General features: G+C 50.7%; 1 protein-coding gene across 18 annotated transcripts in view; it reads right to left on the bottom strand.

Moving 5' to 3' along the window:
* Window positions 1-12,465, bottom strand: part of NEDD4L (NEDD4 like E3 ubiquitin protein ligase) — a 345,318-nt gene that overhangs the window by 7,323 nt on the left and 325,530 nt on the right. For all 18 annotated transcript variants that reach the window (XM_043558980.1, XM_043558977.1, XM_043558978.1 and 15 more), the window contains 6 exons: window positions 10,105-10,178; window positions 7,682-7,742; window positions 6,174-6,233; window positions 4,630-4,737; window positions 3,325-3,421; window positions 2,452-2,524 (listed from right to left, as the gene is read on the bottom strand). In XM_043558980.1, the coding sequence (XP_043414915.1) occupies window positions 2,452-2,524; window positions 3,325-3,421; window positions 4,630-4,737; window positions 6,174-6,233; window positions 7,682-7,742; window positions 10,105-10,178 (473 nt within the window). The remainder of the gene's footprint in view (window positions 1-2,451; window positions 2,525-3,324; window positions 3,422-4,629; window positions 4,738-6,173; window positions 6,234-7,681; window positions 7,743-10,104; window positions 10,179-12,465) is intronic.

Raw genomic sequence — 12,465 nt, 5'->3', positions numbered from 1 at the left:
GGTGGGACCCACTTCCTCATGTGGAAGACGTGTGGGCTGCCTGAGGTCATTTTTAGTCTCCAAAGAGTGGGTGGGTCTGTGAGTCTTTGCAAAGTATAAATATCCAAGCAGTGATCTTTGATGGGACAGTGAAATGAAGCCCGTTCAGTCATTTCATCTGAGAGGTTTATGAGCTCTCCGGGTAAATCAGGTTTTTATTCTGAAGCTTAATGGTCGATTTAACATTTTCACAAAACCTGGACGAAATCAGACCTATCTATAGCTAAACTGGACGGTGGCACTGCTGCTGTGGGCAGCCGGCCAAGTGCAGTCTGGGGGCCAGGCTGGGAGCAGAGCCACCCAGAGAAACAGGCCCACCCATGCCCGCCGGTGCTACCTGCAGCCTGCCCTCTTCTTCACCGGGCGGGAGTCTGAGCATCAGCAGGCCGACGCCTGTCACTTGATTTCTGGGACCCACACAGGAGCAAAGAGGCTCCGCTAAGAGCCCACTGGGCTGCTTCCCTCCCGTGGGCAGACCTCCGTCCTCCCTAGGGAAGGGCAGGGGTTTTACACTCTGTGCGCCAGGGGCTCCCCGGGAGTTCTGAAAACCCCACAGCTCAGGCTACGCCCCAAGCCAATTACGTCCAAATCTCTGGGGGCAGGACCCCGACACCAGATTTTCTGAAAACTTCTAAGAGGTTCCAATCTCCACTGAGTTCGGAGATCGTCTCTGGGCAGCACCATGTTTCAGATGTGATCCAAGCACACGGACTCGGAAATGGAAGAAAAGGTCAACAGTAAAGACGTCTGTCCACAGGGTCACGGAGGGACACAGGCCGGACGCTCGAGTATTTGGTTCTCTTCAGAGAGTCTCCAAAGAAAGCAAACTGCAGCAATAAAGGCAGCAGATCTAATGCCGTGGTTAGTGTGCAGATCCCGATTCTGGCGGAGCTGAGTTCCAATCCTGTGCTCGGGGCGTCTGTGAGCTGTGTGACCCTGGGGCAAGCGTCCTGGCCGCTGATGGGGACGCCGGCGTCCCGTGAGGCCGCCGCCGAGATTCACCAGTGCCTGGCCCACACAAGACGGCTGTGCTGGTAGTTCAGCCCTTACTCCCACCTGGCTTTACCAGCCCGTGAGCTGGGGAGTTCTGCATCAATCCCAGTGGTCCCGGGGCTCAGCGCAATACTGCCTTCCTTCCAGACGCAGGCTATCATAACCCAGAAAACTACACTGGGCTCGGACACTGTTTGGAATCCAAGCCCCAAACCACCAATGCATTCTCCCTCGAGAATAAAGGCAGAGGATCACGGCAATCACCGCTTCGGAGAGCCACCAGCTTTAGGTGGAGTCAGCCTGCTTCCGAGGGTCGGATGGGCAAGGACCATGCTCACTGCATTCAGAGTCCCATGACTGGTGTAAGTGGGGAGGCTTTCTCTCCAGCAAAGGCAAGGGAATCGAACAACCTCCCTCGGCCAATTTTCCGCAAACGCGCTTTCAGGAGAATTGCTGCCTAGCGGGCACTTAGAGGGCAGGGGGGGCGTTTCCCCACGAGAAGCATTCCCGGGCGCCCTGCAGCCCCTGGCTCTGGAAGGCCCCCTGCTGGTGAGGAGAGCAGGGCTGTGCGGCCCACCGTTTCCAGAGGGACCACCTCCACCCGCTTCCTAAGAGCAAGACACGGAAGTCTGTGGGCGAAGCCGACGCCGGGAACGTCGCGCCTGGCTTAGCAAGAGCGCCCTGAGAGCTGCTAAGTGTCATTCTTGTGCCGAGGGAGTAGGGGACCCTTCGGAGACGGCGGGGTCCCCTCCTCCCGGCCCCCGCATCCTGGAGGCTGAGGGCTGCCTGGGTCCCACCCCCGGGGGACGCGGGCCTCTGTCAGACCTCTCCGGCCCACCAGCTACCATCGTGCTGTTGATGAATTCCAGAGCCTTACGAGGTACAGATGGCCATGAGAGGTCTTCTAAAACAGTGTTTCTCCAGGGAATTTTAGCCCAAGTTCTGGGAATAAAAACCATCTTCAGGTTGCAGTAAAAACCCAGTCTGTCAGTGGGGTCTGAGAACAGCCATGACCTTGTACGGTGAATACACGGTGCAAGGTGCGATCCGTACTTCTGGAGTACTGAGGAAGGATGGGGTTTGGGGGCGTCGCCCACCAGCTCGGGGGTGTGGATTGGAGAAGGAACGCCCCCCAGCATGGGGTGGTGGGGCCTGGGGACAGAGGTACCCGCAGGGGGGTGGGGATTGGAGGAGGAAACCTGCCCCCCAGCGTGGGGAGCAGTTAACCCTTTATGAGCCAAACATACTGGGTCCGTTCAGACCATGGTTTGAGCTTTACCAGCCATTATTCTAGAATCTACACTTTGTCCGTTATCCGTGGGCAGGCAACACGGCACTCTGCAACCTCCAGCCCTGCATCAGTCCCACCTAAGCGTTTCAAACACGATTTGTGGACAACTGGGTGTTTTTGTCACTCACCACGTGTGAGCTCTGGGCAGTTTTTCAGGACTCCCCCATTGCTCTATTGTAAACAGCTGAGGACCATTGGAACCTAGGCGAAAAAAGAGAAATAAATGCTAAGCGTGCTCAAGGTGGGAGAGCAAAGCTGAGGTGGGGCCTGAAGGAAAGGGAAGGAGGTGGGCGAGCGTCGTGCAGGAGACGGAAACACCGTCCTGGCTCCGGGTAGCACTGGAGCCCTGCTGTCGGGAGATACAGGGGCCTGCACAGCCTCGCACAGACCCTGCACCTCCTGCAGAATGGAGGGGCACCGAGTTTCACAGCAAGCCCCAGTGCAGCCGGCTGCAGCCTTTCAGCGGAGCCCGGAAAGCTTACACTTAAGGCATTGGGTGGTGAACTCCAACCTTAAAGCAGAGCAGAAAGAGTGATTTCCTAACATCTATATAGTAAGCTCCAAGGGATTCTGTCTCCTGGAGGTAAGCAGTCCTTCAAGATACACGAAGATACGAAACGAGAGAGAGAGAAAAATGGGGCGCCTGGGTGGCTCAGTTGAGCGTCTGACACTTGATTTTTGGCTCAGGTCATGATCTCAGTCATGGAATCGAGCCCTGCACTGATGGCATGGAGCCTACTTGGGATTCTCATTCTCTCTCTCTCTCTCTGCCCCTCCCCCACTTGCATGCTCAGTCTCTCTCTCAAAATAAGCTTTAAAAAAAAAAACAAACACAGACAGACCAACTCTTTTCTGTACTAAACCCAAAGCCCTCTCCCCACGAGTCCTTTGACGGGACCTACGGGTGACACACTCTGGGAGGCAGAGCCGTGCGGGGCCGCCGCGGAAGCCTGGCTGCAAAGTCCCAGGAGGGGAACTGAACCCGTCGGTGCCCCGCTCACCATAAAGTTCGGCGAACCCATTCATGGGTACTCGCGACGTCCCCGTGACAAACTGCAGCAGCCGGATCCGCTTCTCCGCGTCCATGAGCAGCACGGCCTGGAACGGAGGCAGAAGGTCGTTACACTGCGTGGGGCACCCGGCCTGCGCCGCGGTAACCCAGACAGGCCAGACGCAGTCATAAATACTGCAGCGGAGACCGCTGACTGAAAACAGAGTCTGTTTTTTATGGGCCCCAGAGTACTGCCTGTGTGATCTCAGAGAACGAGAGATCGCAACGTCTCTTTCTTCTTCTGCCGGCAGGTCAAAATAAACGAAATACAAAGCAAACTCTTTGGTGGCACGGAGCTCACGCTTCCCTGGGCGAGGCGTGCCAGCCCCGCCCCGCGGGCCGATCATACACCCCCAGTGTTCGAGAAGCGCCAACATCAGGAGGCCAGGTTAGGAGGGGAGATTTCAGACCCAGACAAATCCTCTAAAGGTAACATTTTAGAAAAAGAAAGGACAGCAGAGGCCAGGTCAGGCCTCTAGAAAAACCCGGGTATGCTACGCATCTGAATTATGACAAGAATTGTGTAGACAGGTGGACTACAGGGCTTTGAAGATCCTGCTTTAAAATTTTTCTCTCTCTTCAGTTGGTTGAGGGTCTGACTCAGGTCACGAGTCTGGTTTAGGCTCAGGTCAGGGATTTCTTATTTCTGCAAGTAAATAAACAAGCTTCCCCCCCTGGAACTGTTCTTTAGAAGGCAGTTTATGGTCTCTTGCCTGGACTTAACTCACTCCTATTTCGCTTCTCTCCTCAGCTAAAGAAAAAGCAAACGTTGGCCCTAAGATAGTACATCAAATTTCATTTGCATCCTTGCCTGAAGGATATAAAATATCAAAACGTTTGTTGGAATTTACCAAGAAAGGGGAAAATGATTTTTTAACCAAAAATGGCATCTTGGCACAATCTCAAAGCATGCTTTGCCCGGAGAAGCTTCCCATTCTCATTATACTTTGGTGGACCAGTTCTGACCCTCGAATCCAATTACCGACTTCATTGTACTCAGTGGGCTCCTCACATAAAGCCGCTTCAGTCAGGCGGTCAAGGAAGGACAAAGTGCTTTGATGAGGATGGACCGTGTGCAGGATAGCTGCTCACCAGAGTGATGGAAACACAGCAGGAAGGGCTGCTTTCTCCCCCCAGTGGCCCAAGTGCCAACGGAGTCTCGGGTTGCAGAAGCAGGACCACGGGGAGGCAGCACAGAGCCCTCAGGCCCAAGCCAGGCTGGGGAGAGGGACGGCCCCAGCAGCCACGGCCTTACCTTCCAGAACCACTGAATGACAGGGTGGTTTGGGCAATAGCCATTCTTATAGATAGAATGTTGTCTCCAGTCGTTCACGTCCACGTCGCCAAGGCCGCACATCAGCAACTAGGAGAGAGAAGGACCAGATGTGAACGGGCACATGTGAAGGCCCAGGAAATCACCCACAGAGGAGTGGCCTTCTCTCAACACCAGCACTTTGTCATGGGCAAAGCAGTACGGTACGCCAGGAGCTCTTAAGAACGGGCGACGGGGACCACATTCTCCTCCACCTCAGGTAAGAGGCAGCGCGGGCAAGGAGGGGGGCCCAGCTCTAACGTGTGTTCAGGCCACAGCCACTCACGGTGCAAATGCCACTCCACGTCTGTCTGTTGCCCACCCCTCTAACCTGAGCTGGGTGTTCAGATTTTCTCGGGCTCCGTTTACAGCTGCTCATTACTCCAGCCGTTTTCCCTTTGGAGACGTTACGTGTCTCGATATCTGAAATGTCTCCCAACCCACAGGAGAATTAGTGCTTTATGGCAGCCAGAGCCCCGCTCCGTCGGCCTGCTGACCAGAGCTGTGTGCATGCGGACCTGTCCTAATGTAGTGACCGGGGCAGTGACCGGGGCTTAGGGCTCGTCTTACTACCCGACCCCCCCAGCAGGAAGGATTCCTGGGCACAAGAGCACACGACGCTCCTGCAGAGGCACCAAAGAAAAACGGAAGGAGAACTAAACCAGACGCCTGAGAATGGATCCTAGGCGTGACCGTGCCCAGACCTTGTTGGGTAAATGTGGGAGGTCATGAATTGCTCTCTGCCTCAGTTTCCAGTTTCCCCACCTACCAAAGGAGGGGATGACGACATATGACTCAACATCATCGGCCCTGAAGTTTCTATTTCAAGATAAAAGAACAGAAGGCTAGTCTATGAGAAATGCTTCGCTGGATGTGGTGGCCTGGACAGACGGGGGACACGGTCTCAGCAGACAGTCTTCCTCCTCCTATTGCTCTGGGCACAACGAAGGGTGAGAGATTCCTAGTTCTCACCTAGGTCAACACACAGAAACTGAAACAATCCTGTACAAATGGCTCCTGCTACGGCCTTGGTGTCTCCCAAAGTTCTCCCTTACTCAATGTGCACCACGTCAAGTCCACAGAGACACTGTTCCACAGCCCCTGGTGCTCGCGTCCTGGCCAAGGCCCAGTTCGGCTACCCCTGTGTGGGCAGGAGGCCCAGCCAACGGGCCGTCTCAACCTTGACTCCCTCGACAGCAATTTTCCTTACCCTGTGCACCTGGCCACGAACCCAACTCAGCTCAGCAGGCCTCTACTTGTCCCGTGTGTCCCAGAACTGCCCTCTCCTGGCTGAGGAACCGACAAGGGACTGCTTTTGCTGCTCTCTCCTCTAAGGTCGGCAAACACACCCCGTGAGAGACATATAGTGCAATCCATCTAAGCTCACTCCCTCAGACCTTGCGGACCAGGAAATAACATCTCATTGGTGAGGTAGTGAGGCCCACTTTAAAAATACCTACTTTACAGAAAACGTTTAAAACACAAACCTCCAGCTCATTTTCATCAAAAATTTTAATCAGATCAATAGGAAGCAGTTCTGTGAATCCCTGAAAGAAAAAAAATCACCGTCAACACCTTTTTCCTTGAAAGAGACAAATTTCACAGAAAAAACAAAGCAGCCAGGAAAAACATATTCTTCGCTGGTGATTTATGTGTCAGCGATAGTATCCGGTGACTGTAGTTCCGACACAAACAGCACAGTCACAATAGAAACGTCTTGAAAAGCAGGAGGACCTAGAGGGTTCAGATATTTGGGTAATCTCAGAAACCCTTGGAAAATATGGGTTACTGGAGGCAGGCGAATTCCAGAAGCCATCTATGACAGAGCGATGAGTCAATGTGTCCTAAAACACCCAAGCCACAGATGTGCGAGAGAACATGTTTCAAAATAAGGTACAGAAGGCACAGAGAGGCGATACAAGAGGAGGCAATGTGATCCGGGATAGGAGAGAGGAGCACAGAGACTCAGCTCTGGCTCCCGGTTCGCACCGACCCCTGGAGAGCTCCAGGGAGCCCTGCTCCCTGCTCCCGGGTCTTGTGGGCAGCACCTGGTTCCTGGAAGTGGGATCCCTTGGGGCCGGGCCAGGAACCTGCCTCCTGGGTCTCTGATGTAAAGAAAGCATGAAACTCGCTGTCCTCTTGTACGTCTAACTCACCCTTTTATGCCGCAAGTCCCTGAATTTTGTGAGTGGCCTAGGGCTCTACTTGCTGCTGTAGGTGACCGAGCTGGGGCAAGCCAAGGAGGGCATCGCCTAAGGACTCCGCACTGGTTCGGTGTGCACCTGGGGCGTGTTCTCTTTACTAAAGCTGTTATCAAGGCTTAAAAGGGAATTTCACTTTTGGTCCAAGTGAACCGTTTTTTTTTTTTTTTTTTTTAATTTTTTTTTTTTTTTCAACGTTTATTTATTTTTGGGACAGAGAGAGACAGAGCATGAACGGGGGAGGGGCAGAGAGAGAGGGAGACACAGAATCGGAAACAGGCTCCAGGCTCTGAGCCATCAGCCCAGAGCCCGACGCGGGGCTCGAACTCACAGACCGTGAGATCGTGACCTGGCTGAAGTCGGACGCTTAACCGACTGCGCCACCCAGGCGCCCCCCGTTTTTTTAAAAAAAAGATGAACCCCCCCCCCCCCCTCCGCTAGGGGCTCGGGAGCACCGCTGACATGACGGATTTGGATCTGAGGAGTGTCTGCTTCATGCTCTAACAGGGTGAACGCTGGCCCAAGACGGCTTGGTGTTAAGATAGAAACCCAGCCTAAGCAAAGGTGTTTTACGTGTGCCTGGGTGGAAGTCTGTGAGGAATTCAGGCAGAAGCATAACAGGAGAACATCCATGAAAAGAAAGGGTGGCCCACGGGGTGAGCCGCGCAGGCCTGACCTTTCTGCCGCGCATCCCCACTCCCTCGCCATCTGGCGGTGTGCAAACAGTGCCCCCGCGCCACCCCACGGAGGACAGCCATCCTCTCTCAGGCGAGGATTGACGGCGCCGGACTTACCTCCAAGAAGGCGTTCATTTGCTTCTGGACCCTGTTCACAAACCTCCACTGGATGACTAAGCTGCAGGAGAAATGGGACAATTTGCATCCACCCTCGTCACCACGGGGCACACATTTGTTTCTTCACACCTTCTCACCGGGGGAGGGGAAAGTGGAGAAACCCCCTCGATGGCGGGCAAACGGGAGGGTCTAGAGCTGTGGCACAGCTGATGCATTAATTCTTTCAAGGGTGACTGGAACATGTGTGGGAAACCTACAGCCTGAGCATTTCAAAAGTAATTTATTCCCCCCAACCAAGCCTTAGTTTACCAAAGTTGCGTATAAATGCGACTATGTGGAGAAGAGGGATAAAAAAGGCTGTGGAGTATGGATGTATATGCGCATGGTACACGTATACACACGTGAACTCACATATACGTACATCCACGTATACATAAGCATGTACATATATTTTCATTTTATTTTTTTGAGAGAGGGAGAGAGAGAGCGCGCGTGCGCATGCAAGTGAGTGGGGGCAGAGAGAGAGGGAATCCCACACAGGCTCCGCACTGTCAGCACAGGGCCCGACGTGGGACTCGAACTCACGAACCTCGAGATCATGACCTGAGCCAAAGTCGGAAGCTTAACCGACTGGGTCACCCAGGCGCCCCAACATGTACGTTATGTTTTTAAAAGGAGTACTCAGTACAACGTACCTCGTGAGACAGTTCATTCTGGAAGCACCAGCCAGTGTACTGGTTTTCAACGACACATAACTTACCAGCAAAATGATTTACACTAACCCTTTAATGCCAAAATTTGGAGGCTTAATGATAAGACCTCCTTAAATAACAGAAATCCACTGAAACCATCTTCTCTGTGACAATGTTTAGTGCACAGGAGAATTTACTGTTAGGTGAATCCACTTTAGATTCCGGCTCAAGTCCTGGAAATAGCACGAGGACCTTATCGGAAAGGCTCTCCCCTACCAGATGGTACCCTGGCAACCCTGGGCCGTCGAGGCCCAGCCCCACCACACAGCCACTGTGGCTTCCCCGCACCTGCTGTACGCATCAGCCCGAGAGCCTTCGTGCACTGGGGGAACCCATGTGTCAGGGGGCAGGTGGAGATTTTAACCATCCTGGCTTTTCCCACCAAATTGGAAACTTAAAAAGAACTGCAAAGGATGATGTACAACATGCATGACAGTGTCCACACCCTCAGACATCTGACCCCAATCCCCTTCAGGGCAGTGTTTTAAAAAACCCATTCAAAGCCTGTACCTTCAAATGAAGACAATGGCATCCGCCAAGGTGTCACCCTGCCTGAGACTGTTCGAGTTCGGAATAAGTGTGCCAATTAATGTGAACAGGTAAGGACTGGAGTATCTTACTTCTAGTTTTTTTGTTTGTTTGTGTTTTTGTTTTTTTAAATTAAGCGCAGCAAGCTTTTAGCTTGTGAGGGGAGAAGTCTGCTACTTAATAGTGCATGGTCTGTCAGGGTCTCTAGGCAGAGGCTCCGACACTCTCCGTTTCTTGCTAATTAGGAAGGACAGGTTTTTCTTTGTAGAGGACGCTAAAAGATACCAAGACTCGTGACCGATTCTCCAAGTTCAAGTCCTCTGACCGACAATTACGCTGAGAAGAGAGGAGGGAACCGGCTTGACGTAATGGAGTCCTGAATGCAGGTACGGGGCTCAGGCCACGGCTGCAACCGGCAAGAACCAGAAACTAGGACCCGGGAACCAAACACCGGTCGGCTGCACTGACCCTCTTCCCTGCTCTGGGGCCAGCAAGGAGGATCCCGGACTTGTGTGCCTGAGGCAGACACATGCACCAAAGAGGGAAATGTAACGTGCCCAACAGACAAAGGCCTTCTGACGGGCAGAAATGCTCTAGGATGACTTAATAGTTGGATTTCCAAAGGACTGAACACTGTGTGCCACCAACTGAGGCTGAGATTAGGTTAAGAAAATTATAGCTATCAGAAACAATTCATTATGTTTGCACATATGAATTTTCCTACCCATTTTAACTATGTTCTTACATTTTTATTATGGAAATGAGGTCGAGAGAGATGCAATATTTTATTTCTGGTTGTTCCTAATTTTACCCCACTGGCTGTTGACACCACGGTTCATCACTGCAAATCTCAATTTTAGACCACATACCCACGTACTCCCATAGCGTGTCTGCTGTATTACTCAATACCGTATACTTTTTCTCCTTTTGTGACTCCTTTATACAAGGCAGCTCACTGAAGTCATGATACAAGTCAAACTTTCCACCCTATAATTTGACTTCCCATTAGCCCAAGCCAGAAAGGAACTCATATTGTGGAAAAGTATGTCCCCGACACGCATGAGCTGTTCTGGCAAGGGACACGAACCAAATATGCCATTCAATTTAATAAAAAGAAGAGACTGTAAATATGTGTATACGTACTCAATATATTCCCTTTTGTTTTCATTTGTTACCATTATTTCTGACCCATTGGGCTTCAGATCCACTTGATAGGTCTGTAATTGCAAAGATAAAACAATGATCACCATCGTGAAATTATTCTGCACATTACTAATAACGTCTTACTATAAAAGAAGATAAGCAAAATTCATTTGGAAACATTTCCCAGCAAACGGGCTCTGTGTACAAGAGATTATCTAATGAGGCTTTTATATTGCCGAGATGTTACACATTTAAAGATGTTATCATCAAAGGTGAATTATTTTGCGGTTATTTATGAGTTTTAATTGTTCTCGTACATGACCAACAATGGAGAAGAGCAACACTTTTCATCTGCTATCATTCATTTATCAAGAAGTTAATTAATTACATTTAACAGAAATGACAGGGTACGCTTATCAAGACTACAGAGATCCAAGTTCGAATGCACTTTGTTTCTGAGAATTCGATTTTATAATCGTAAGAAAAGATGCATGGAGTTTCTTTCAAAAAGGCAAAGCACAGGGCCTTAAAAAAATAAAAGCAGCTTCAGAAGCAAGGTTGAGGGATGGATTTCCCTGCTGTTCTGAGAGGCCTTGGCCTTCTGTGTGCATCCAGACACATCCTCGCCCACTGCCTGGGCAGGCTCCCTCCCGCAGGGCCACCCAGGATTTTAAAGCAAAGCGGCTGAAAGCAAGCGTGGCCTTTTCTGCACTTCATGCCGGCCCTAACTCAACAACATGGTCTATAAAGCACTGACTAGCAGAAACCAAGGGAGGAGGCGACTTACTATTTTATAAATAAAATGCTTACTCTTATAAAAATTTTAGGGGGAGGGGAAGGAAAAAAAATACCACCCCCAAGTCCCATATTCAACGACGGCTACATTGATGTTTTGCTGGGCTCCCTTTCTGCCTTTCCCCCCCTCCATGCATAACTGGCTATTTCTGAGAATGAGCCAAGCCTGCGGAAAGGGTTTTCCAGAGTTAAGTTTCCAGGTCACATCCATCACAAGGGATAGATTCCAATCTGTAATGAAATCTTCTGCTTTGGCGGAGGTCCACCATCAGTGAGGCCTCACCTCCAGGCCACACACACCCAGGGACAGACTGAACCTCTCTGGCCCCAAAACTCAGACCTTGTTCTCTGGATTATGCACTTGATTACTGCTCTTGGTCATGATTAGATAGCTTTTTCAGTCAAAGCACGTTGGTCATCCATTTTACTCTTTTTTCTACCTCTCTTTCTTCAGGGAGGGATCTGGTGTCTCCATCACATGACTGAACTCCATTTTCTACGATGTTACTTCAGCTCTTTATTGTCCGCGATACGGATTTTGTTACTGAAGTTTTAAGTTTTCTTCAAGCTCTTCCTTACTTCCCACTTTCCCCTTCTCCACGGCTGTGGTCCTGTCTCCCTGGTTCTCCCTGCAGTTGTCTGCCCCTGTCCCGTAAGTGCCACGGCAATCCTCGAGGATGGTGGACGGTTATGCGTGGGGTTGAGATGGGCACATTTCTTAGAAGACAACCTTTTCAGTTCTTTGACCGCTCTCCAGAGGTTTGTGGACAGTATTCATTTATCCTGCTGTATTTTTTAATAAGCCCCCGATGGCTTTTCTTTTCTCCATTTATTCCTCCTCGAAGACTGCACTGCTGTTCCCTTTCAGTGACGGAGTCTCCCCATCACATTCACACCAAGCAAGTCAATACATCCAAGCCCAGTTCTTGGGACTGAGAGGTCTTACGCACAGTTCAGCAACACTAAGGTAGAATTTTTTCCGGGGGCTGCAGTTTCCAGAGAGTCCTAGAATGAGAAGATCAACCACAGGGAGAGAGAACGGGGAATGAAGAGGAGAAAAACACCTCTGGGGCCTCCAAAAGGAACATGTAGTGAGGAAAAAGAGCAGCCAGCCAGCAGGGCTGACGGGAGAGAAACAGTTCTTCCCCACCCTGCTGGTGGGAGTCTAATTACTTCAACCTTTTGGGAAGATCATTTAGCAACAGGCATCAATTTTAATGGGCACAGCATTCCCGGTCATAATACTTTTAGAATTTATACCATGGGGAAAAAATAGGGTCAAATGTACAAGATGCATACTCCCCAGATTATGATCATTATGCTGTCTGTATAGCAAAATAATGAAATAGCCTGCACGCCTAGCAATGGGGCCTGGTTAAAAAATGCAGAGTCTAGGAAATGGAATTCGGTGTAGCCACTTTAATGGAATACATCGACATCTCCTGACATGGAAAGGTATCTGGGATATATTCCCAGATTGGCATCGTACAATTCCATTGTGTAAAAATAAAAAAACCTTGTGTGCATGTGCTTACAAAGAATAATTCTGGAAGAACATCAAAATTT

This window comes from Prionailurus bengalensis, chromosome D3 (genome assembly GCF_016509475.1).
Source record: "Prionailurus bengalensis isolate Pbe53 chromosome D3, Fcat_Pben_1.1_paternal_pri, whole genome shotgun sequence".
NCBI lineage: Eukaryota > Metazoa > Chordata > Mammalia > Carnivora > Felidae > Prionailurus > Prionailurus bengalensis.
This window is presented reverse-complemented; position numbering and strand designations above follow the sequence as displayed.